This window comes from Mustela nivalis (genome assembly GCF_964662115.1).
Source record: "Mustela nivalis genome assembly, chromosome: 8".
NCBI lineage: Eukaryota > Metazoa > Chordata > Mammalia > Carnivora > Mustelidae > Mustela > Mustela nivalis.
Window position 1 is genome coordinate 103967445 of NC_139027.1, and position 27213 is coordinate 103994657.

General features: G+C 43.2%; 1 protein-coding gene across 11 annotated transcripts in view; it reads left to right on the forward strand.

Moving 5' to 3' along the window:
- Positions 1 to 27213, forward strand: part of KIF16B (kinesin family member 16B) — a 280503-nt gene that overhangs the window by 193526 nt on the left and 59764 nt on the right. For 4 of the 11 annotated variants that reach the window (XM_082743216.1, XM_082743219.1, XM_082743220.1 and 1 more), the window contains one exon: positions 407 to 2592. The exons of 2 other annotated variants lie outside the window; for them this stretch is intronic. In XM_082743216.1, coding sequence (XP_082599342.1) covers positions 407 to 2530 — 2124 coding nt within the window. In that variant the 3' untranslated portion in view covers positions 2531 to 2592. Of the gene's footprint in view, positions 1 to 406; positions 2593 to 13598; positions 13722 to 27213 lie in introns of those variants that run through there. 5 more of the 11 variants (XM_082743222.1, XM_082743223.1, XM_082743218.1 and 2 more) reach the window with 2 other exon arrangements.

The following is a 27213-nucleotide window of genomic DNA, read 5'->3' on the forward strand; positions in this document are numbered from 1 at the left end:
AAGTACGCCATGATTCCTTTTACATTTTGGACATATGGTCATGGGCTTATTTTCACAACTGAAGCTGAACTTTTGAAAATTGAATCAAAGATCTTGGGATTTATTTTGGAGCAATTAAAATATTAGACCAAGAAATGGATACTGTGCATCAATCCCATGCAACATATTTCTATCAAATATTCGACAATTTGTAAGATAAACTATATGAAAATTGATGTTGTGTGTGTGAATCAGATCGTCTGTTCTTAAATCATGTATCAATCAATATAAATGGCTTAGGCTTTCCATTCAACCTCTGCATTAATCTACCCAATGAAACCAATGACTGCAAGAATCTTCATGTGCAAAACATTTGCGAAAGGTGCTGCCACATCCCCATTTCACCTGTTTTTGCCATCTTGAACAGAAAAGGTCTCTTGGTCCTCTGCTGCCCAGAGAGGTCACTGAGGCCTGCAGCAGAGAACAGGGGCGGGACGTGGATGGGAACAGCCACCGGGGTCATCCCTCAACATGGAGCTTCTTCGGCTCTCTAGCGCCCTCCTCAGGATCCCAAGAGAGAGCCCACCGGCGAAGTCATCGGCCCTCAGAACACAAGGCGCCCCAGAACAGTGATCGCAGACATAGTCATCCTGAGCGTACAGGCTGTTTTCAACCAGAATGTTTTAGTCTACCTGAAGTCACTTTTCTTAACGAAAGCAACTCCGGCGACACAAAACGTGTTCTGCGTAGGTCAGGAAATCTCAGTGAGCTGATGACTCATGAAGATGAAGACAGCTTGGGAGTCGAGTCCAGCTGGACCTTGCTGCAAGATTTGTCCCAAGAAGTGTCTGTAAAGAATGAAGGCAAGCAGACCAGGCAAAGCAAGTTACTCTGCTTTGTCCTCTCTGAAAGCATTTCTAGTGAGGAGGGTGCGTCCCACAGCGTTCCTCAGAGAGTACCAGCCTCAACGTTTTGTGGTGAGCAGCAAGTCGAGGGAGAGTTACCTGCTAAAGAAGTTAGCTCTCCATGGTCCCTGATAAATAGCAGGACAGAAGGAGCTGGTGGGTTGGGCTATTTTTACCACAGGCTCTCAGACCTTTATAAAGATACCAGCAGTCACCTGCTACAGGCTGGCACAGAGGTGATCCACCACGTGGGGAGCCTGTGTGACCCCCGTGGGCTCACCTCCCGTGCGACCACATTGATCAGAAGACTGCCATTTCTGAAACACTCTCCCCCGGATGCACCCCTGAAGTCACACAGGGTGTCATCGGAGTCTCATTCTTTCCCCAGAGAGACTCAGGTTGGCAGCAGCCACAGTGAGGAGGCAGGGGCCGCTAGGCCAGCAGAGAGCATGACGCCTTTCAGAGCACCAGGCCTTCCTGCGGCCTCTGTGGCTGTGGGCTCCTCGGGCTCCTGCCCAAGCTCAGTTCACCGCCTAGAATACGAAGGTGCTAGAAGGACCCGTGCATTTAAGCAGACCCTTGTGCAGTTCCCAGCCTGGATGCTGAAACTTCAAGAGCACCCTTTAGAAGACTTTCTTGAGCATGTGGCTTGTTGCCTGCCAGAACTGGCAGGCAATGTGAACGAAGTCCAGGGTGTTTACTGGCTTGCTGTTGCTAACTGCGCAGAACCTGAGCCTCAGCCAGCATGTTTGCTTCTGCTTCGTTCCATGCTGTATGCTCTGGTTCTTTTGGGTAGCCCGTCTGGCCCAGTGGCCATTTTTCATGCTCTCCCTCTCTCTGGACTAGAGGAGGTTCAAATTGGCTTCGGTGGGCAGAGCATTAGATTCCTGGGCTCTGCAGAGAGTCTTCTGCTCACTGTATTTAGTTACAACAAAGCCCTCTGTCAGCAGATATGCCGTGACCTCCTGAGCGTTCTGATGCCTGAGTCTGAGGTCCCTGCCTGCACCAACCATCCTTTGTTCCAGCAAGATCTGGTTCAGCTTTCTCTTGATTGGAAAGCAGAAATCCCGGATTTAGTTTTGGCAAATGGACTTCGGTTGTCAACCAGATTCCAAAATACCTTGGTCAACATAATTTACTTTCTGCACGGAAACATGAACATCAACATCCCCTCTCTGGCAGAGGTGCAGTTACTGCTCTACACGACTGTCAGAGTCAAGGGTGACCCCGGCCCAGATGAGTGCCAGTCGTTAGTCCTTCTGAGCACCCACGTTGCCCTTCTGAGGGAAGATCGAGTTTTCTATCCCCATACCCCATCTCTAAACACACCTCCTCCAGGAACACAATTTGATGTGACCAGATGCCGTGCTTTGAGCGAATTCAGGTGTGTTGTTGTTTCAGAGAAGAAGACACTGTCAACCATCGAGCTTGTCTTCTTCGCTAAGCTCCAGCCCCCACCCGACTCAAGAAGTAGGCCAACCAGGCACTTTGAAGAAGCCCAGAACATCCACTTGTTTGCCGGCACCCTGGGTCTTCAGGGCAGTCAGAATGTGGCACCCGAGGTCTGGAAACTGACCCTCAACTCTCAGGACGAGACTCTGTGGCTCATTTCACATTTGACAAGGCTTGAGGGAGGAAACTTGTAAAAATTTTCTGCATTTTTTTGGGAGATTTTTAATAAAATAAACAATATGAGAAGTATCAAGGACTGAGAATATCTCTGTGTAGCTAATTGATTCAAAATTGGAAAAATGCAGACCTCTAAAAGAGAAAATGTAAATATTCTAAATAGCTACGATGAAAAAAAATAGGGACTAGCAGAGCACTGATAAAATCTCTTTATCACCACCTTGCATCATTTGCTTAAACCTCAGCCTTGTAAATTTGGGTCTGCCTCATTATTTGTGAGGTAATTAAAGCATTTCTGGTTGTTTTTGGCTTCATGTCGCTTGTAGTATGGTGGCTTGGACTCTGTGTCTGCTGGATTCCGGCAGGCTAATTTGTGCTGCTTGAAAAAGTGCCCAGTTGGCAGTGACCTTCACTGACATCTTCCGTTTTTGTCATGATTAGGACAGCTCTGTAGCAGAGCACATTAGTAATGCATCAAGCTTTCTGGAAGGACCCAGGGATTTAAAACATGCTCCCCTCACTCTAATACATGGAATGGAGACCGCACCACAGGCCCTGCGGTGTCTTCTTCCTCAGTTAATTGCCTTTTCCTTCCTCCTCAGATTTTTTTGACTATTGCTTTCCAACCCATGTGCTTTCAGCTCATTTGTTGATTTAGTTTTGACTACCCTTCGCCCTATGCCACATGCCCCCCACATGCCAGTTCTTTCTCGAGCTTTTTTCTGTCCTCGAAAGGCTCTTCATCTTCAAGTCTTTTTCTCACAGCTCCTTCATGCGATCTTATCAGCTGTATGGTCACCTCAGAAGGCCTTCAGCACTTTCTCCTGGCTGCCCTCCCTTTCTGCCTCCCGTCTCAACCTTCATCACTCATAACCTCTGACTGAGATGTTCTCTTGGCCTCCCTTCCAAGACGAGTCACGCCCATACCGGCCTCAGGTACATCTCTCTTCACAAAGTACCATCTGGTACTCAGCTGCCCTCCTCCTCTGTGAGAGGCTTGCTCTGCTGAGCTCCAGAGTCTGAGAAGGAAGGAGGTGTTTTCTTCATGGCTCCATCCTCCCTCTCCCACTAACAGCCAGGATCATGTCAAGCTCATGGTAGCTACTCAGCAAATGTCGCAGGCAGTTGAACGAAGTGATTCCACAGAGCCATTTATTTTATCCCTGGCATGGAGGGGCCATTCTTTGTCATAGCCCCCCTCTTCATTTCTACTCCTAATCGGTGAGAGAGTCCGTGTCAAAGCTTAGCCCATCCCGAAACTCATCGTCTCCCTTTGGGCAGGAGGTATAGACCTTCCCTCTTTCCCCATCAGAGTTAACGAGCTACTTAATGGCTTCTCTGCTCATCATTAATTTTCCTCTAACCAGGTCAGGGGCAGTGGACAGGAAAGGGCAGGAAACTGGAGAGCACATTAGGGTACAGACACTAGCGGCTGCTGCCTTGTCTGCAGTAACCAAGTGGGGGCTTTTTGCCTTTTTGAGGCAATAGAATTCAGATGTTTTTAAGTGGAGCCTGTTTTTGTCCCCCCCCCCCAACCCCGTATACACACACACACACACACACACACACACACACACACTCTATTGCCTTATGCATGAAGGGTCTTGAATCTCTGATGAGGACATTGTTAAAATTAGTTAGCTAGTCACATTCCTGGCTGGAAGATCTTCTATTGTAGAAGAAATTTCTCAAATGAACCATAGTAGTCTTCTAATATCTTATCAATAATTTTTACCTAATTTCAAATTTTTTTGCCTTTTTCAGCAAATACTTTCTTAAAAATTGCCCCATTGAGTATTTTCTCAAATATCCTTGACCAGAAGAACAGAATTAATGCTCATGAAGAGCAAACAGAGTGAAATTTAAGATGTCAGCAGAGGGATGCTGTAGTTGGAAGGGAAACCGTACATAAACAGGACAAAAATTTTAACAAAGAATGAAAAATATTAGGCTCGCTTGTCTTCCGTAGGTTAAAAAAGACATAATTCTACCAGGTTTTGAGTTATGGTCTTTAATAATGTCCATGCATAGATGGAGCGTGCAGCCAATATGAGCATTGCATGAAGTCGTATAATTCATTATAAACTTCTTCAGTCTGCTTTATGATCCAGGCAGGCCACAATGAGGATTACAGTCAGATCTCACTACACCATAGAAGCAGCCTCCAGCAATTCAAATTTTACATGTCTGTTCTCTCACCAAAGCATACTTTTTACCTTGAGATCAAATATGGTCCCTGATACGAAAATTTGACTTACTATCCATGAAGTAAGTACTAAGGTTGTCCTACCTTAGGTTGTCCCTGGAGAAGCCAGGGGAGTAGTATTTGTGCCATTACCCACTGTGGCTTCAATTCTGGAGGCCTCCCTCCGTCTCCGTCTGGTGCATTCTTTAGTAGGAGTTCTGAGCCCGTGACACTCCTATAGGGAGCAGGGGTGAGCGTCTCCATATCCAGCCTAATGCGGGGTCTTCTCAGTTATAATGAATTCCTGCGTCAGGGGGAAAAAAAAGGTTCATACATACTTTGTTATGTGGCATTGCTATTGTTGTCCTGTGGGCATAAACATTTACGTTGTGGAACTTGTTAATGCATTCTAGACAACACCTCTTTGAGTACTTTGAAACGGTGATTTCATCTGAATTTGATTAAAATCCATTTTCCTCACAGCTGCCTGTTTTACAGACTTGTGGTTGGCAGGGTGAATTTATTTAGTCTTTGTTGAAAAACATTTCAAAACCGTTTGTCTTCCCTTTCTCATTACTCAAAATAATGTAAGTGCATCCTTTGGAGAGAATACTTCTGCCTCCCTGCAGTAGTAATTACGGTAATTTTTATTTACATTCTTTTTCCTAAATGATTTCAAGTTTTGAATGAAACATAGATTAGAGCACTTTTATTAATGCTTCTCTGAAGGACAGGCAGTCTTATTGGTTAGATCAGTTTCTAGTGAGGTTATTTTGTTAATTTAGTTACATGGCCTCAAGGATGCCTCTTAGTTCTGCTTCATCATTTATGATATCTTCTGCGATAGGTATTATATCAGTCAGCTATTGTCAGGTGATTTCCCCCCAAATTTAGTGGAATAAAAACAAAAGCTCTCATTTCTTACTGCTGGTTTGTAAGTAGGTTGAGGTGGCTTTACCGTGGGCTCCAGGTGACCTGCAGTTCAGATGGGGTTAGTCTGCTCAAGATGTCTCATTTTGAGGTCTGTGCTGAAGGGTCAGTGGCCATCCTTATGATGAAAGAAGCACAAAAGATATGGCTGTGTCATGACTGCCAGTGTCCCATTGGTCAACACAAGTCACGTAGCCAAGTACAAAGTCAGAGATCGACAAACACTCCGTCCACCAAGAAGCCATGGCAACACTGGACATATGCTGCTACTGTAAGGAAGAGAAAAATCGGGACCAGTAGTTCAGTCCACCATGGATATTTTATGTCTTAGGCTCTTTAAAGGAAAAATTCAGATAACTTACAGGACTTCTCCCCAAAGGAAGTATTCAGGTACTGGGGAGAACATAGGTCACAGGACCTTTCAAGTTACTTAGTTCAAGTGGCTTTCCGGTTCATTCTTTTTTGACACCTCCAGGCTGATCACTGCCTGCCTCAGAGCAGTTCGACACTGGGGACTGCTCTCATTGTTAGAGCATTCTTTCTGTAATCCTCATTGCTGGGATCTCCGTCTGCAGGGTCTGCCCATCCTTCACATTCTTCTGTAACAGAACATGTCTGTTCCACAGCCTGTTTTAACCTGACCATCCTTCAAAGAAGACCGTTCTCTCTCTCACCTCCTCTGATTTTTCTTTTTTACCTCCAACACCCTTCAGTTTCTTCGCTGCTTCTTATATAACATGATCTCCAAACCACCATCATCCAATCTCTTGTTAGGATTGCACCCTTGTAATTTTTTAAAGCCTTCTTCGTAAGGAATGAAACTGACTGAGTTAGTGAGAAGGAAAGAGAGTCTAATATAAATCACTCCTCCTGCCTTTTAATATCTGGTTGAAATCTTTGGTTGCTGAAGATACAGCGGATTACAGTGATAACAATCCTAACCAACCTTTTTATTATGGTTCACAATGTACTAAGTTCTTTCCCATACATTGCTCCTTTGAGCCCCACAGTGATCCTCCTGGGATGGGTGAATTGTCATCAATCTCCACTTCATATTTAGGAGTTTAAATAGGAAAGGATCACTTGATTGAGAATTGGAATCAAACCCAGACCTTCTTACTCCAGAACATATATTTTTTCCATAGTGCCCAAGTCACTCCCTGGTCACAGTTATTCTTGACATTGTCTGGGTACATTTTTTTTTTAATTGACTTATTTTTCTCTTAGAAACAACTATGCTAGGGATGAATATTTGAAAGAATTATGAAGTTGATTTTTTTCTGATTTCTAAGTTCTTTTATTAGAATTTCTAGACATTAAAAATTATTTCTCTTTTTAGGAGTTGGGGTTTGTTTTTCCCCTCCCAAAAGAATGCCCATGGAAGTTTCTTTGCAACTTCGTCGTTCCCTTTTGTGAACCTAAGTTTCCTTTTTGCTCTTTGGATTTTTAGCTCCTATAGAAGAAAAGCTCGGATACAGTCCTAGTGTGAACGTGGCACAGATAACCTTGAATGCTAAGCATTGGTCATCTAACTGAAGCTGAAATAATATGCTCCACTGACACCTGGTGGAATCCTCCCCCACTTTCCAACTTTCATTTCTCCTGGGCCTTAGAACTGAGCACAGGTTGTACCAAAACTAGGGCTCCACAAAAATCAGTGAAGATGAGGGATACTTTCATGAGTAATCAGTCACATCGTAGAATTAGAAAAGAAAATACCAGGTTTTCCTTCCTGAACATCCTAAATCGTCAATATTTATGTTTGGCATAAGAGCCACTTAGCATTTTTTGCCCTGTTCTCCTTCATCATACTAGACTCATTCTCGAATCTTTTGAGAATTTCATCCATTTAATGGTGAGTTTTCCAGAGATAATGACCATTAAAGGGACCAGTCTTTCATGATCTAGAGAAAGATGGTAACATTTTTAATAGTTTCCAGTTGAAACATTCATCAGATAACTGGTCTTTCAAACTTTGAAACAATGTTGGTCACCTCAGATCTAGAAGGATGAAATCACCTATTCTGGTAAGAGTCGTGGATTAGACCCTTTTGGATTTAGATCCAAACCCTTTTGGATTTGCCCTAAGGCCACTAAGGGTAAATAAGATACTCCACAAATATCTATTTCCAACAGTTTGTCATTTTCTGGTTCGTTTATCCCTAAAGATCTATAATCAAAATGAGAGGAATACACCTTTATTTGAAAGCCCTTATTCCTGTTTCCTCATGCAAGTATTTTTAACTCCCGTCACTTTAAAATGAGATCGGGTTAGCGTTGTCTTTTCGTGGTCAGAGGATGCCTGTAGCATGTGTGGCTACATCACTTAGCACACTCCACTCCAGCTCTGTGTACTCTGATTTCAGAGGCCATGTGGTATTAGCACAAGGTCCTCACAGCCGAGGCAGGTGTCCCCTTCTGGAGATGAATATAAACATGTCTTGACTCTCGACTTTATTCATAATCTGCACATGCTCACACAAGGTCTCTGTATTCTCTGCCTCTGGGGCACAAGAGGTCCTTGCTACATCATAGCTCTGATTAGAACCATCAGTGTGGCCTGTGTGGTGGAAAAGAGGAGGGAGTCAAATACCGGCTATGCTGGAAACAGAGAGAGGAGAATTGGCAATTGTGTTAAAGCTGATAAAAAGCCAGGGTTGCCTGTGTTTAAGAAGCAAACCTTGGATATTTGGCTCTGGGAGATCAGACGGCAGTCCTTAGGTCTGACCTTGTCCTAGTCAGAGCATACACTGAATTCCACCATCTGGTACATAATTAGAGTATTTAGGGGAAATGTTGATGGCTCCCTGTAGGATTGGTCCATTCTGTGCCCTCTGTGGTACCGACATTGATCCGAGTGGATGTTAACGCCACTTCCTATTAATTTCCTTAATTTGTCCCTTTTGAAGGAGACAGCCTGAGTAGGAAGAGAAGATTCTAATCTGAATATTCAAAATGTAGCCCATGTTCCGCTTGTTTTCTTTGGCTAAGGACCCGATTATAGTGTTTCCCCAACAACGGAAAAGTAGTATAGTTGTTGACATAAGAGATCATTTCATTAAAAGCTACCAGAAAAATATTTTTTTGTATCTTATTTTAAAAGATATTTCTTATTTAGAGAAATATAACCCAAGTTATTCACTATGTACTTTTGCCTGACCTTTCATTTCTAAATAGAACCACTCCACAAGGCATGTAAAGTTCCTTGAAATGTCCCGTGTATTTATCCAGCTCTGCTGTAAGAGGTGCCTCTGTCCTGTCGTGTTTCTTCACCTCCTCATAAGATGTATGACCAACTTCCTTTCCAAGTCTAAGCATCTTCTTTGCCACATGTAGGGAAACTGTGACTGATTCCAAAATAAATAGTTCCATGGGAATTTAAAAGTTCCCTTAAATAATAGCATGTAAGGTGATACAGCACACGTTTACTTGTCTAGCACGAAACTCAAGATACTCAAAATATAGCTATTTTCAAATAAAAAATAAGTTTAGGAGACATTTATTTTAGTTCTCCTTCCTTTCCAGCATAAACATGGTTTAGGAGTATGTCAGGAACCTTTCATGCCATGTCCTGAGAAGTCTACATTTCTCATAAAAGTTGACTGCAAAGTAGTTTTCTAAAAATTACATTGCAGCCGTGGTTTGATGGAAACACATAGTTTTGATTTGTCTCTCTGTTCCTCTCTCCACAGATAAAGCTCAAATGTCTTCAGATCCCTAGCTTATTTTTCAGTTAATCATTTCTGCAATTGTACGTTTCTCTACACTCATTAATATTTAGCTACTCTGAAATCTTTGAGACTGAAGTAAACTGTGCCTGTGGGTAGTAACAATATTTCCAGCCCCCAATATGCTATTCAATAATGGAGAGAGAAGTATCTATCTTCTCAGCAAAGGGTGCAGTTAAACGTCACTGCCTGATCCTGTGATTGGGGCAATGGCTCTTTTTTTTTTTTTTTAAGGGTTTTATTTATTTATTTGAGAGAGGGAGCACAAGCAAGGGGAGAGGCAGAGGGAGAAGCAAGCAGGCTTCCTGCTGAGCAGGGAACCCAACAAGTGGCTCGAGCCCAGGGTCCTGGGATCATGACCTGATTTAGGCGAGTGACATAGATATTATAAGATTTAGCTGAGCGACATAAACATTACAAGATCCAGTTCTTCCCAGATAAATGGTCCCTATTTCATTCATGCACCCATTTACCCAAATTTGTAAATTATCCAACGCATGGCTTTTTTTTCTTAAAAGGATCAGCAGCTTTCCTTTCATTAGGGATTGATTTTGCGATTATAAAATTCTTAGAGAACTTTCCAGTCTTAAAATGTCTATGTAGTAACCAGTCCATCAGTTTCAGTCTTATCCCACTTAGAATGTTGACTTATAAAAAGGGAAAGTGAAGTTGGCTAACTTTAGAATGTAATCCATCTGGAGTGGAAAAACCAAATCTTTGTTCAAAATTTGATGCAGCTGAGAAAAACTAAAGGTCTTAGAAACTACAGAGACTTTGCAGAAGTTATTTTATTTTGTATTCCCAGGACCTAAACTTGTGCATGGCACATGGTAAGTGCTCAGTAAGAGATACCAGTGTTTGATTGTATACCCGAAGGGTGCCTATAAGAGAAGGCACTCAGGAGGTTAAAATTAAGTCTCCCTTGCTTAGTTAATAATACATCTGGATATTTTTGGCTGCAGCTCTTCCTCAGTAAAAGTCATGGCATTTAGATAGCCATGTGTTTATTCATAGTTTTTCTTACTCAGTGCCCCATCACAAATTTCTTTCTTTTTTTTTTTTTTAATATAATTTTTTATTTTTTATAAACATATATTTTTATCCCCAGGGGTACAGGTCTGTGAATCACCAGGTTTACACACTTCACAGCACTCACCAAAACACATACCCTCCCCAATGTCCATAATACCACCCCCTTCTCCCAAACCCCCTCCCCCCAGCAACCCTCAGTTTGTTTTGTGAGATTAAGAGTCACTTATGGTTTGTCTCTCTCCCAATCCCATCTTCTTTCATTTATTTTTTTTTTATTTAAATTTTTTATTTTAATTCCAGTTAGTTAACATCCAGCATTATATTCACTGCAGGTTATAATATAGTAAGTCGACAGTTCCATACATTCCCTGGTGCTCATGATGACACGGACACTCCTGAATCCCCATCGCCTCGTTCATCTGTCCCCTACCTGCCTCCCCTCTGGTAACCATTAGATTGTTCCCTATAATTAGGAATCGGTTTCTTGCTCTTTCTGTCTGTCTCTCTCATTTTCTCCATTTGCTTATTTGTTTTGTTTCTTAAATTCCACATAGGCATGAAATCATAAGATATTTGTCTTTCTCTGACTTATTTCACTTAGCATAATATGGTCTGGCTCCATCCATGTTGTTGCAAATGGCAAGATTTTTGTTCTTTCTTATGGCTGAGTAATATTCCATTGTAGACCTACATCACGTCTTCTTTATCCATTCCTCAGTCATTGGACACTTGGCCTGCTTCCATAGCTTGGCTGTTATAAATAAGGATGCTGTAAACCCCCATCACAGTTTTCTAATCGTGCTGGAATTATCAGTTTACTTGTCAAGTCTCCCTCTAACCAGAAGTCCCCCAGGGCAGGACACTCATGCTCACAGCTGGGTTTCCGCTGTATAGAAGAGATTTGCTAAATACTGTGCCCATTTCCATAGGCATGAGACTGAAGCACAGAGAGGGTGGGTGGGTGACTGTTAGGCTCAGATAAAGTCCTAATGCTAGAATTTGATTCTGGGTCTTCTCTTTCCACTCTCCGCGTCTTTGACATGACTTACCCGTGGGATCCCAAGTGATATTTCAGGGATGCCCATAATGGTAAAGGTTCAGGACTGAGTATTTATGCTCGATGCTATTATCCACACCTTTTTAAGAACCCATAATACATGCGATAATACATCGCCTCTCATGAATTTACCTTCCTCCTTCTTCTTTTTCTCATTCTAACCTCTTGGGACAGAGAGAGCACCTCATCAAATGAGCTGTGGCGTTAGCCTTTGGGTGTAACTGATTGAAAGGGTGAAGTCCTCCTAAGGCTGAGTGCATGGGTTTGATTTCTCAACTAGTATCACCAGTTGTTGGCTTCAGCTCCGGACTGAAGCATTCCTCTCTGCTGAGGGCGTTCTCCCACAGCTGCCAACTTCAAGCTGCAAACTCACACACACTACAACCACTGGATTTCCCAAGTGACTGTGGCAGATCTGGTGAAGAGATTATATTCCTACTTAAAAATGTAGCTATAACATATGGCATAGAAGATTTTTGGGGCTCCGGGAGCAGGGCAAGAACTTCATGGCTCAACCATAGAGACACTTCTTAACAGTAAACATGCTCTTTGAAAATAAATGAAACCACTGATTTATTCATCTTCCTTTTCACCCTTCGAAGAGATACACATATTCCATGTTTCAGGAAATGTCCACCTTTACAGTAATTTGGAAACATACTGTTAATGAACCAAAAGGTCTTTAGCGGTGCACATGTTGAGAAATTCTTTTTTCTAAAGAATTTCCCCTGGGGTCTTTGAAATTGGGGACAGCTAAATAGGTGTACCATTGTGATAAAATTAATGGTTCTTGTTTTGGGTGACTGGTCACGCAGGGAAAAAATTAGATGCTCTAGAATGGTTTGGTTAACTTTGTAGCATGCCAAAATATTGGCAGTGTCAGCTAGATGAAAGCAGCAATCTGAGCCCCATTGTACACCTCTGTGTCATCCAGAAACCTGAGCTTTTGGTCACACAGCTAGGTTGGGTCTTCCATGGTACACCCAGCTCAGGATCCAGGACCACAGTGAGTTTGACTGCAGAATCGTGGAGTTTCCTTCTTAAATTCTGTGTATGTTGCAATGTTCATGAGCTGACTCTATCTCAGATGGACGAAAAATTTCCTGATGGCAGTAAAGCAGTTGGTGGAGGTGGGCTGGAAGGCGTCATGGTGCACAGGTGGGCGCTTGGTTAGCCTGAGTGCAAATCCTAGCTCTTCCCCCTGCCTCCTTCATATTATCTCGACTCTCAGCCTGGGGCCCCTCATCTGATAAAGAGGGTTCAGTAATGGTTAATACCTCACGGGGATCGTGAGGATTAAAGGAAATGATGCATATAAACTCTTCAGCACAGTTCTTGGTATACAGTAAGTATTCAATACATGCTAACTATAATTATGATAATCATTTTATTATGGCTACTGCTTTAAAAACAGATTTTCTTGTGTTGTCTAAAGCCCCAGGTTAGTGCAAATGATAAGGATTGTTCAGAGATTCCCACCCATTTATACACTCAAGGGAACTCATTTTGAAGATTTATTTTTTTCATAATGCTGCCTTCTCAAACCCTCCTGGCTTCCTACCATCCAGACCGTAAATATTTGTCAGAGCCAGGTTGATTACTAATCATATGAAGCCTAAAGAAAATACTTGGTATTTATTTTAATTGTGGTTTAAAGAGCTTTCTGTACTATATAGGCATATAAAAATGCCTTGAAGTTAAAAATGAAGTAAATTTGAATAAGATCTCCAGCTTTTGGAGCTTTATGTACAGCAATCTGATAGTCTGTGAAGAAAAAAGAAGTTTGTCAGATGATCAAGACTTTTCAGAAAAGAGTCTGGTTTACACTGATTTTTTTAAAAGTCGGGATATGTAATCTGTCTCTTTTTTCACTTGTTCTTATAAATTGGAAGGAACTTCAAAGCCAAACAACATTTGAAGTGCTTTTGCCCTAATTTCTTGGAATAGTATACCTAAAGAAATGGTTCTTTGTGATGAGAGAGACTTAGCATTTCTCTTTCAAAGGAAGCCATCATTTTTCTAAGTAAACTCTACTAGTTTGATGCTCTCTTCTCTGCTTGAAACACATTTTCTCCTGCCTGCCCAAGCAGGGTATTTGCTGAGGAGTGATCTCGGTTTCTCTTTGTTCTCCCTATCTGATGTGTCTTTGATAGCGGATGGTTTCTCGCTCTTTGGGAGCAAATCCAGACGACCTGAAGGACCCAATTAAAATTAGTATTCCACGCTATGTGCTGTGCGGGCAAGGGAAGGACGAGCACTTCGAGTTTGAGGTCAAGGTAAGTGCCCCTTCTTTACTCTTCTGGACGAATGGAGGCTTGAAGCTCCCAGGGCTTTCTCTCTCTCTTTTTTTTTTTTCCGTAAAGGGAGATGAAGCTACATGTGAACATCTTGTTTTGTAACATATTAATCATGCCCTCCTACAAAGTGGCCTATGCCAAGTCTAGGCTGTAGCACATGGAGAGGTTATCCCATAGAAGGTGGTTGTGGTTGGGGAGTCAGGCAGACATGGAAGAAAGTTCTGGTCACTTGCCAGTCTGGCAAGTAGGGTGACCAACCCTTGTTGGTTATGTAGGAGTTTTTGCTCTCGGCATTGGAAATGCCACACCCTGCGAAACCATTAGGTGCCAGTTGAAACATGACAGTCACCTTATCCCCGGGCTTAAGCTTGATTTTCTTATCTATACATATGGGAATAATAATGTTTATGTTACAAGGATATCAGCTAACATAAAATGCTGAGTCTAGTATCTGGTATATAATAATAAGTTATAACCATTTGCTTTTATTACTACTGCTGTTTTTTTGTTATTTCTGTTATTATTAATTTAGGAAGCTTTCCTAATCCATTTTAGGTTTTATTTGATTTATGCGACTTTTCAGGAAGAGATGTGCCTGCTTCCTTACATCATACTTTCCGAAATAATGACTTCATCTTATTCCTAATTTAGTTCCATTAACTCATAACACTTCATTAAATATTGCTGGATGCTCTCCCCTCCTCAAGGAATTAATGATGAGTCACCCTTCTTTATTTTCAAGCATAGGTGAGGTTATTGATGTAATGATGTCCACTAGGGTCGTAGTCTGCAGCTGCATGAGGGTGTTCTTGGAGGTGAACCTCCAGACTGGGAATCTGGATGCTGAAGTCTTCAGGCTCTGACTCTGCTACATTTCGTTGAGTGACCCTGAGTCTTTACTTTCTCAGTGTCTCGGTTTTCTCATTGGTAGAATGGGGAAATTGGATCACACCAGTGGTTTCCAAATTTCTTCTCAACAAAGACATTTGTTCAGCAGATACTGATGAGGAAGGGCACTGCAGAAAGCGGACCAACGTGGAGCTGCTGTGGAGAGGGAGGGAAGAGGGAGCCTGAAGCCAGCCAGCCCCGCACCCCTCACCTCCCCAGCCACCGATCACACCCCTGGGCCCTTGGGATACTTCTTTCCCTTTAGGCATGCGTGTTCTTTCAGTCTTCCTGGAGAAAAAATACAAATGAGTCTTAGGATAAATCAAGCTCCCAGATTCTTATTTCTATATACTGTTTTCCTTTTTATTTTTTAAACCTAGGCATTAATTTATTTGAGGTTCCTGTTGAGAGTACATGTTCTCTGGGTGGTGGTTGTGGTGGTGGTGGTGGTGGTGGTGTTTTGATCTTTACTGGCCAGATTGTGTAGTTTCTTATTCAAATGTTATGCCACGTCTGTGAACCAGTACTTCTCACTGCCCCTAACTTAAAGCCTAATTCCTGCTCAGTTTCTTTTCTGTCATTTGAAATTGTGTGTGTGTGTGTGTGTGTGTGTGTGTGTGTGTGTGTGTAGAGCTCCCTTTGTACATACATGTTATGTTGATATTTATACATATATCAAAATAATTTCTGAAGGTGTATGCGTTAATCCCATATATTTTTAAAAGATTTTATTGATTGGAAAAAGAATGAGAGAGAGCATGAGAGGGGAGAGGGTCAGAGGGGAGAAGCAGACTCTCTGCTCTCACTGAGCAGAGACCCCAATGCAAGACTCGATCCTGGGACTCCAGGAACATGACCCGAGCCAAAGACAGTCACTTAACCAACTGAGTCACCCAGCTGCCCCTAATTCCATCTTTTTAATTAGACGGTGAAGACTGGCTTTTACCAGCTCAGAATTTGAATTCTCCTCAACAGAGAACTCACAGCACTGGAGGACATGTTTTGTTGATGCATAGATATATTTTATTATTTAAAACTTTTTTTAAAGGTTTATTTATTTGAGAGAGAAAATGAGTGAGAGTGCAGGGAGGGGCAGAGGGAGATGGAGAGGATCTCAAGCAGATTCTCTGCTGAGTGTAGAGCCTGTCACGGGGCTCCATCTCATGGCCCTGGGATCATGACTGGAACCAAAACTGAGAGTTGACTGCTTAATGGACTGAGCCACCCAGGTGCCCCAAGATATATTTTATTTTAACAGATAAGTGTGTTAATAAAATATAACTATTAAATTGATTTCATGCATAAAAGATAAGACATGGATAAAGAGGGTACTTAATTGATGTAGTGTGATCTCACTTTTATGTGGAACCAGAAAAACAGCCCATGTTCACAGATACAGACAACAGATAGGTGATTGCTTATCTGTAGGCGGGGTGGGGGGGTGAGATGGGTACAGGTGGTCTAAAGTTATAAAATATGTCCTGAGCATGTCATTATAGATCGCAATTATAGTAAATAATGCTGTATATTTGAAAGTTGCTGAGAGTAAATCTTAAAAAGTTCTCATCATAAGAACAAAAAAATTTAACCATTCCTGTGTGGTGAGGGAGATTCGCAAGACTTAGGAGGTGATCATTTAACAATATATAAAAATGGCGAATTATTACATTATACACCTGAAACTAATATGTTGTTAAACCAGTTATACTTCAATAACTCAAAAAAAGAAAAGAATTAGAACAAAAGCTGAGTTGATTCAAATAAAAATTGTAAGCAAACCATAGGTCAGGCCATAGCAGATCTGGCCAAAATTGTGAAGATGGTACTGTGAAGGCGGTTAGAGAACCCAGATACAGAAAATCATGTAGAACCTTTCAAAATCTCGGCTTCCACCTCAGAATATATAAAATCCAAATCCAAAGTGTTCAGCTTTCTTTGAACATAGCAAACCCAAGTTCTGAGAGCATGTCATTGTCTTGCTCCCTTTTTGTACTTGTCAGGTGCTGTAATCAGCACCAGGAGAGGCCTGTGAGCATTTGCCTGGAGAATCCCCAGTTCTCTGTGCAGGAAGGGCCACCAGACACATTTGCAGGTAAGTGTGTGGAGCGTCTCACATTCTCCTGGGGATACTCAGTCACAGAAGTCTCAGGGCCTCAGTACTAGAAACAAACATGACCCAAATGTACAGTCCCTCTCTTGAACAAAACAAAAATGGCTGCGCCCAGCAAACACATAGCTGTTGGGGTAGTGCTGGGTGTGCCGCTGTCCGTCCAGGTTCCGCCAGTTAATCTCCACAAGAGACTAACTGTAGAGTAGGGACAAAGACACCTGTCTGGCTGGGCTGGTGTGAGCAGCATTTGAATGTAGGTGTGTAAAGTGCTTAGAATGGCACCTGCCACTTCCTAAGTGCTGGATGAGTGTTTGTTCAAAAAAAAAAAAGGTAAACTTTTTATTTATTTTTTTTAATTTAACTTTATTTTTTCTGTGTTCCAAGATTCATTGTTTATGCACCACACCCAGTGCTCTATGCAATACATCCCTCCTTAATAAGATTTTATTTATTTACTTGAGAGAGGGAGAGAGTGAGAATGGGAGGAAGGGAGAGGGACAAGCAGACTCCATGCTCATCGAGGAGTCAGACGCAGGGCTCAATCCCACAACCCTGAGATCATGTTCTGAGATGAAATCAAGAGTCAGATACTCAACTGACTAAGTTACGCAGATGCCTCATAAAAAAACAAGTAAATTTTTAAAAAGCATGGGGACTGAGTGAGATTTAACCCTTGGAATCCTCTTAATGACTTCTGATACCCAGTGTGTCTGAGAATTTTCGACTTTTTTTTTTTCAGTTTGAAATTGAATTTTAAATTTTGAATTTTAAAATTAAGTATGGGGGCTCCTGGGCACCTAGGCGGCTCATGCAGTTAAGCGACTGACTCTCGGTTTCAGCTCAGGTCATGATCTCAGTGTCATGAGATTGAGCCCTGGGTCAGGATCCACATTTAGCGTGGTGACTGCCTGGGACTCTCTCTCTCTCCCTCCGCCCCTCCCCTCCTGCACTCGCTCTCTCCTCTCTCTCAAACGAATAAATAAATCTTTTTTTTTTTTTAAGATTTTATTTATCTGACAGAGAGTGTGCGCACATGCACAAGCAGGGGGTGGGAGAGCAGCAGGCAGAGGGAGTAGCAGGCTCCCCACTGATCAGGGAGGCAGGCGCGGGGCTTGATCCCAAGACCCTGGGATCATGACCCAAGCTGAAGGCAGACACTTAACAGACTGAGCCACCCAGGTGCCCCGAATAAATACACCTTTAAAAACAATTAAGTATGACAGTCTTTTCCATCCATTATCTGATTATATGGTACATTGGCAATGTTTTCTAGAACATATAGTCACACTTATGGTAACAGTTTGGCTACTACTCAAGTCTTTTCTTGGTGAACCAGTGGATGTAAGGTGGTTAAGGTAAAAGTATTGTTTTTTTTTTTTTTTAAGTCTATTTAGTTTTAGACCTTCTTTGAAGGAAAGTCTGATGTTAATGTATATAGATATTTTATACTATTACACTTCAAACTTCAGAAAAATCTTTGCTGCTTCTTTTTTTTAAACAAAAATCAATTTCTTTTTTCTACCCTTTCCCCTTGATGGTCTTAAAGGTCTCCTGGGGTCCTGAATGCACCTGGCAATGCTCTGTGATCAGCAGGGAAGGGTCTTGACATCTGGTATTAGACCCCTGTTGACTGCATAACTTGCTGGTGGTTGCTGCCAGTTCACTTAAAGGGCCAAGCTGACCAATGAACACACAGGACCCCCTGGGTGCAAGTCTCTATGAACTGAATTTGCAGGCCCCAGAGAGGGGACTGGGAAGGGGCACTCAGTCGTGTAGCTGCCCAGAGTCTCTCCACTTCTCCCTCACCCTTCCTGTTCCCTCTGCCTGCCTTTGCTGAGATAGAATTTATTAGTTATTCAAGTCATGCCTTCTTGTAATCCCCAGTGGGATAGCTCTCGTTGGATTGTTCGTGGCTGGATGAATAGTTGTAGTTATGGTTAAGGTACTATTTGAGGTCAGGTACAGGGAGTGGGATTTTGGGGGAGGAAGGGAGACAGCAGTGGTTCTCAAATGCTCATCTTCTGATCCCTGATCCGTCCCATGGAGGTTCCCATTACTGGGCTTTAAAATGAGAAAAATCGTGTTTTTCATTAAACCAGAATTTAATATATTTAATTCAAAAAGACTGTCTTTTTGTATCTTCTTTATTGAGGGACTAAAAACAGCTTTATTTTATGGAGTAACTATGAAAATAGATATATGGTGTTTTGTTTTTTGGTCACATTTAATTTTTTCAGTCAACTTTGTTAAGGCGTAATTGACATACAGTGAAGTACACACATTTTAAGTGTACTTTGATGAGTTTTGGCATATCTACACCCATGTAGCCAGCACCCCTATCAGGACTTCAGACTTTTCATCATTCCAGAAAGATTCTTTATATTCAGTGCCCCTGCCCAGCCTCTGGGAGAGCTCTGAGCTGCTTTCTGTAACCACAGATGACTCGTGCCTCTTCTAGCGTACCATGTAAATGGGACCGGGCAGCATTTACTCCTTTGTGTCTGGATGCTTCTGTGTAGTCTGATGTGCTGGAGATTCATCTCTGTATTTGACTGTAACAGAAATTTGTTTCTTTTTAGTGCTACATAGCATCCCGCCTGTAGATATATTACAGTTTGTGGAATGGTGTTTGTCTTAATGTCCTTATTTGACGCCACAGAAGGTTGTCATCTCTGTGATGCACTCCTTCCATCCCCCACCTCCTTATTTTACTGATCCTTGAAGGACACGTGCTTGGGCATCCCAGGGTGAGGGCATCCGTTCCCGTGGCCCTTGCAGTGATCCCTCCCAGCAGGTCACAGGAATATAAACCCTCTGGGACCATCCACATTCTCGCCAAGAGATATATGTCTTTCTGACTTCTGTCAGAGACGGATGGAGAAGTGGGGGGTGATGCCAGTCTGGCTGCTGGCTGAGAAGCTGAGTATGGTTGAATGTCACCTGCTGGCCAGCAGAAGGTGCCTGTCAGGAGTGTGCTGGCCCTGAACCATGGCCGGCACAGGTTATCCCGCCGACCGGCCTACTGCAGCCGTCTTAACACCCCAGTGTCCAATGCTTGTCCACAACTGATACAGGAAATCAGTTACAACTGTGTTACAGTTGCCATTTTCAGTGAGCCAAGACCAGAGTGGAGAGAATTTAATCTTTAAGTTCTATTTCATCAGGATACAAAACGGAAATCTTGTGGTTAAGTTCAACAGAGGCTGGCATACTCTTATGTTCGAGAAATAAGCTGGTGTTTCTAGCATTGTTTTAAACTCTCTGCCATTTATCTTATGTATTAATATTATAGTGTAAAAAACATAAGCCTGGGCGCCTGGGTGGTTCAGTGGGTTGGGCCACTGCCTTCGGCTCAGGTCATGATCTCAGGATCCTGGGATTGAGTCCCGCATCGGGATCTCTGCTCAGCAGGGAGCCTGCTTCTCTCTCTCTCTCTCTGCCTGCCTCTCTGTCTACTGTGAACTTTCTCTGTCAAATAAATAAATAAAATCTTAAAAAAAAAAAAAACATAAGCCAACACTGTTTTGTTTTGTTTTGTTTTTTAATATTTTGTTTCCTGATAGTTTTTATTCCTGTAAAAACTGTAGGTGATCTCACCAGGAGATTGCCTTCCTGTCTGCTTCCCAGAGTGTGGACTTCTGCAGTAGGGCCCTCCCCTCTCACCCATTCCCTATCCTGTTACCCTGTTTCCTCCCTTCAGAACAGGTGTCACAGCCCACAATCACATGGTTTTCTTGCAGTCACTGTCATGTTCATAGCAGGTCTTCTCTGGAGATGTAAGCCCTTGGGCCCTCCTCACTGAGTCATCAGCCCTCCCACAGGCCGGGACTGGGAATGGTCACGCAGAAGAGGTCACTCAACAATATGACCCCACAAGTCCGCCACTAGGTCCTCTCTCTGGTCGTCCAGGGTGGGGACTGGCAAATCAGGCCCCTGGACTGTGTCTGCGTGCAAGAGAGCCAGTGCCTGCTGCCTCCGCCTGCCTTCTCCATTCCACCCTCCCACACGCCAGGACACATCCTGGCTCTGATGGTCTCCGGCACCCACGGAGGAGTTCAGTTCTGTTCCGTTCTGCACAGAGGAGTAGCCCTCAGCCCACCCCCTGGACGTTATTCTGGGCACCCCAGCCCCTTGCTCAGGAAGCACGTGTTCTGGAGTCTTCTATAAGGAGCCTTCTGGTGCCCTACTCATACCCTCCCATCCCCATGCTGTTCAGGAAAGGACAGGGCCCTACCTTTCTTCAAGTGGTGGCAGGAGATAGGCCCTTTTGTGCAGAATCACTTTGATCCACTTTAGAGCAAAGGAGCACAGGACTACGTACTTTACCTTGAACACACGATGTCCAAGACAAAACTATTCCTCATTTTAGTCATCTGATTTTGGTCGAAGGTACCACAGGGACAGTCACCTCCTCTTGCCCCCAGATGTACCTCATTTTGTTCTGATTCATGTTTGGTGGCCTGAGGAGGAGAGGAGAGGCAGAGGGACCAAGGAGGCCTGAGAGCAGGGCAGAGGAATCTTGAGGAAGCCGTTAGGCACAAGCCTGTAGGCTCCTGCCAGTATCGCCTGAGTGCCCTGCCCAGCGGTCCGTTCTCTTTGCTGTCACGTGAGCTTAGGTACTTTGGTCCCCCATCTGGGCTCCATCGGTGCTGCCCTGGAGTTGGGGAGATGCTTAGTGCGAGAGCCCTTGGGTCCACCGGGCCCTCCATAGGCAGGAGCCTCTGAAGGAGGCAAAGGGCAAAGGGCCACCTTCCAGGGCTGTCGGCGCCAGGGCCCAACAGAGTTGTGCAGCAGGATGAAGGCAGCTGGAGCAAACCAGGAGGGGCAATGGAAGATGAGCTTTATTTTGCCCAAACAGAATTTCAAAATGTTCACTGCGTTGTCACCATTTCAAACTTGGGAGATCTGACAGGGAGATCCAAATTCCCCAAGTTTATGTTAAATACCAGAAAATGTAACAACCTGGACTGGTGTCCCAAAGGGCAGCCCTGCTTGGGGCCAAACAGTGGCTCCTCTTGGGATGGTTCCTATGCCACAGCCTTCACGGCTCCTGGGCAGAGGAGATCGCCTGAGGGAATGGTCCACGCCAAGTCCCCACTACACATAAAGGCTCACACACCGAAAGAGGTCTCTGATCACCCAGTTTATTAAGTCAGTTTAAATAAACACAGATGCAGGAGGAGGCGGGTCAGGTAGGCGCTGGAGGGTGGGGCCGGCAGGGGAGCGGCCTGTACTCTCTGAGCTCAGGGTCACCCCACATTCTCCTGCTCTGTCTCTCTTTGCCACTGCAACCTCTCCCACTCTGCTAGCCAGGACTAGAGCTGTGAGCAAGGTGTCTCCGTAAACACAGGGCACCCAGAGCAGTGCACACTCGCCGCATGGCAGCATGCCTGGCCGGTGGCCTGCTGGACGGCCCAGGTTGTCACCTGCACTTCTTAGGTAGAGCACATGTGGACTCAGCATGGGATCAGCTCATGGTCACCAGTGGTGTTCATGCGGGGCTGAGTTAGCTGTTGGTCCTGAGCAGGCATGATCATGACCTAATATTTTCTTTCTCTAGGTAACGTTCTAATCTGTTCCCTCATATTTCTCTATTCTGTCTTTCTCTGACACGCCCAAAAGGTTTTAGGCCCTTATTTAGCGTGTCTTATGAATTCACTTGTATCTCGCAAGCTGCTTGAGTACAGGCTCTGTTCTGTCTGAGGTTTACCTATATCCCCTAAACTGCAGCTTACTTGCTGGCAGTGCTTAGCCCTTCTGATGACTTCATCCATCCTCTGTAGCGGAATGAAGAGTGCTCACGGAACTCGTAGACTCCCGCTCTACTCCCTCTGGTCCGCACCCCAGCACTCTTGGAGCCTTTTGGCATTGTGTTCCTCACTGAACCCTGTATGCCAGTTGAGTTTGCAACCTCTCCTCAAGGGAGGACACCGTCATCCATCCAGCACCTTCTTTGGCCCAGCCTCTTTGCCAGACATTTCCACAAATGTGCAAACTGTACCAAAATGGGGGGGTATTATTTGCACTTAACAAATTAGGAAATTGGGAATGACTTGCTCAAGGCCACACAGCTAGGAGGGTGAACCAGGTACCAAATACCCATCAGATCTGAGAACTCTGAGCCATGCTGGTGCCCTTGCTTATTCATTTTAATGTGCCTTTTGCAATTTCACTACATTCTGTACTTCTTTGAAGTCAAGGCCGTATTTTAGCGTTGGTCTAAACATGGTGACCATTTCCACATCCTTGCCCAATATCTGCTGTTCTTTTTGTATGTGTTTTGATTTTTTATCTTGAGTTCTGTCCAAGTTGCAGGCACTTTGTAAATTGGGGGTCTTACTGAGGCTTTGATAAACCTGGAGAATTTGATGGTGGATAGACCTGCCAGGGAGCGTGAAAAGGAAATGCCCAGAAAATTTGCAGTTTGAGAGTTGAAGCAATCACATTTATAGTCAGAGAAATTTCTCTTTATTTGGCAGAACAGAAATAAGAGCCATTCCAGTCTATTAGATAAACTACGCACACATACATCTTTTAGAAATACTCCCGACTTGATAGAATATAAATGTTCAGAAGGATTTGTGTGTTGGCATCTGAGTCTCTGCTTATTAGTAACTTGATAGATGATCTCCCTGCATGTGTATTAGCACAGCTGAGACAAATGGAGTGTTGCATAAGCCGTGGTCCATCTAGATCCCAGTATTTAGTTTGTGTATTATTTTCAAACATAAATAACAAGTGAAAGAAATAACATTGGGACTCAAAGAATCATATTTTATCCTGTTTTTTTTTTTAAGCACCCCTTCATGTCTCTGAAAACTTTTCTTTCACTGAAAAAAATTAAGAAAAAACATTTTCCCTTTTTTGCACAAAGCAACTAATCTTTTATATCACTTTCATTTGAGCAGTTGCGTTTGTCTTCACAAAGTAAAGGCTGCATATGTGAGAAACGGCACAGAAGAAATGAGATTGACTTCCAAGCACCAAAGGGAAGCAATCACTGTGTTGTGGCCATGCCTTGAATTTTCATTTCAAATGTGTTTTTTCCTTATAAGAATTCATTAATATTTTGTCTTCCATGACTTCAGAATTTGGGGGGTTTTACATCTCTTCCTGAAATAAAATTGGTTTTTTTGGACTCCCCTCTTGGCAGTTGCTGCCCAAGGATACCCCTTGCCTTTCCATCGTGCGTTAGAAAAGGCCTTTCCTTAGGAACATGATCACAGTGCAAGGAGTTACCATTTACTGGGCACCCAGACACCCTGATGGTTGTTTTATATGCTTCTCATTCATCTGTAGGTTAGTATTCTGAGCCCATTTCACAGATGAAGAAGCTGAGGCCTGGAAGGGTTGTGTGGTAGAGCCAAAGTCACACAGCTGATTAGTGACTGGGCTAAAGTTAGGATCCATGTCTGTCTTAATCCATAGTTTTTCATTATTCCATTCTTCAGTGATGCCTGGTAGAGAGTTTGCATTCTGGACTTTGCCTCTGAATATCTTGGTAATTTGAAGGAAAATTGGTTAGGCTGTCATTCTCGCAATTTCCCACAATTTTAAAGTAGGGTAATTTTCCCTTTTCCTCACTGGTTTTACAGAGGTGTTAGGGGAAGGGAAAAGTACTTATTAGTAATGATCTTGGTTTTGAAAGGCATCCGTCTTACCAGAATCTTAAGAGTCTTCTTACATTCTTTCAGATTTACCTTCAAACTACTAGACAGAGTAAGTACACTAAAATAAATGGTATTATCCCAATTTTGAAGGTGCTAAAATTGAAGCATAAAGAAGTCGTAATTTCTAGTTATTGCAAAAGGCTGAGACTTTGGTCAGCTAGAAAGCGCTGTTTGATTTTGCACTGCTTCATGGTTATGTAGATACGGTGTAACTCAGCAACCAGCTGCTAGGCTCCTTTCTTAACAGCAAGCCATATTCAAACTGGTCTGGGAACCAAGGGCTCTGAGGCACTTCCTGTACTTGTTGGTGCTAAATCTACATAGAAGGATGTCTGGGGAGTTTCCTGGTTAACGGGGCTGAATAGTCTTATATCTGTGTGGGTCTCCTATTTTCAGAAGTCTTGATGCTCCAAGCTCCATACGTCTCTCCCGTCCGTGTCACCAATAGTCGGCAGATCTAGGATTGGATTATAGATTCTTCTCTTCTTGCCCAGTGCGCTGGCTTTAAGACCGTGCTCCTGCTGCTAGGGCCTGACTTCTTGACTCAGGAGCCTGAGAGGTAGAATTCCCATAATTGGTAGGCTGCTGGTTCCTCGGCCACTGCAGCGGAGGAGGATGCCTGCTCTCTTCCGGATCTCAGGAAGCACTCTGCGGGTGTGTTTCACCTGGCAGCTATTCCTTTGCCTCGTAGGTGGTTGCTGACACAGTGTCTTTTCCTTTGTGTCCACTTAGCTAGAGAGCTCAACACTCCTTTCGGTTTCTCAGAAAGAAAGGTATATAAGCTTGCCCGGAACTTCCCTAGGGAAACCAAGGAAGGAGGTGCATTGCACATCTCAGAGCAAATAATTGAATATACCCTGTTAGCTAATTATGTTCTCCCAAAAGCACCAGCCTTCCCTCTCTCTGCTGCCTAGATATCCTTTGAGAACTCCAGGGCTGCCCCCTTGCTAAGTGGAAAGATTCAGCTTCAGCCTGCTTTTAAGCATCTTTCCCAAGTTTACGTACTCAAAGGACCTTGACATTCAGAAACAAACACTCTTATGTTACTAGGACCCACCCCCTTAGAGCAACTTAGAGACCACCTTTTGTTTCTTGGTATGTTTTACTTCTTAATGTCTATTCCCCTTACCTTTCTTACCCCAAACCTGTCATCATGGTATTTCTTTACATAAGCAGACTTCTGTCTCCAAAGGAATTAGATAAATAACATTTTCTCTTTCTTTGTTTTATAATTCTTTACCCTCTCCCGTTATCTCCTGTAATGCTTACTTTCTAAAAACTTAAAACAGTTACAGGTAAGCCAGAAAAGGACTAAAATGCAGGTCTTTCCACTGCCCACATTTCAGCATAGAAAGGGAACTAGGAAGTGCTGCAGAAGAGCATTTATTGGAAAGAGACTCTGGGCTCTACTGTCTCCATTATGCGTTCATTTATTATTTAACAAATACTCATTTCATACATGTAACATAGTGGTGTTATTTTTTTTAAAGACCATGCTGGAAGTATCAAGATACTGAAGAACAAGAAACATGAATAAATAGTTCATGTACTCTCTGGTCCACCTTGGGGGGGGGGCATGCAAAAACTAGAACAATGTAGAGCAAAAGGGCAGTGGAAAAGGAGCAGTCAGGAAGATAACATCTTTGTTTACCTGAAGAAGGGGGGTGGATTTCAGTGACAAAGACCTGGGGACAGACAGAGACAAGTGATCTTGGGGTAAGAGGAAGCAGTGCAGTTGGAGGCCAACCTTGGGGAGTGACTCTCCTTTAAGTAGAGGTGAGTGGGAACAATGAAGTGAAGATGAAAGTGAAGAGGAAGAGGTGGGGGGATGGGGGAAGATGGAATGAATGTGGCAACAGCATAATTTTGAGACCTGCTGAAAGGTGCTCAGGGAGTTCGTCTTGAGTAACCCTCCTCACCTCTTTAAAACATTATCATTGTCCTTGAGACTTGAAAATCTAGAATGTTTTGAAATACTCATTGCGGACAATGTAATTTGGAGGAATTTCCAAATAGGAGTAACCTTGTTGAGCCAAAATAGCGTAAATTGCATACATTCTGCTATCATGGAGGGCAGCACACTGCAGAGAAAGCTGATACCAGAGACTGCCTGATTTGGGGGAATTATTCTAATGTTTCCTAGAAGGTCTAGGGAGCTAGGGAAATGAGGACTTGGTCCTCCAGTGGTGGGAAAACTGACCTGGAGTCCAGCCTGGAACTGGAGGAGGCGGAGGGAGCAGAAGGGAAGAGATGAGTTAAGAGACCAGAAGAGGTTTCGGGCAGTTCCAGTGAAGACAGGCAGTGGACTCCACAAATGCAGGATGAGCATGCCCATCAGAAACACTTTAAAGAACTTTGAAGAACTGGCCATCTTAGAGGTCCCAAAGCAAGGATAATGGCAGGCTGTGGTCAGTGAGGTGTTGGTCTCTTTCCGGTTTAGTTCCATGTGTGACAGTTCTCTGAGCTTTTAACTAAGTCTGTTCTACTAATACTTGCTACCATACAGATTCCAGTATTTATAATATATTTCCTGTTCCCGCAGACATGTTCACAGTTCTGTGGCTACAGAAGACTATATTTTGCACAAATCTGATAAAACTCTAGTATAAAGTTTTAGTGTAAAAACTTGTAGTGTCTATTAGTTTGGCATCTGACTTACTAAATAGAAAGCATTTTATTTTTATATACTTTAGGCTGCTCCTTGAAATGTTGTTAGCAAATAAATGTTGTTTGAGAGAACTCTACAAGTAACTATTTACAAGGAGGCCAGTTAGAGTATTTTTCTTTGGGTAAGAAATTGTAG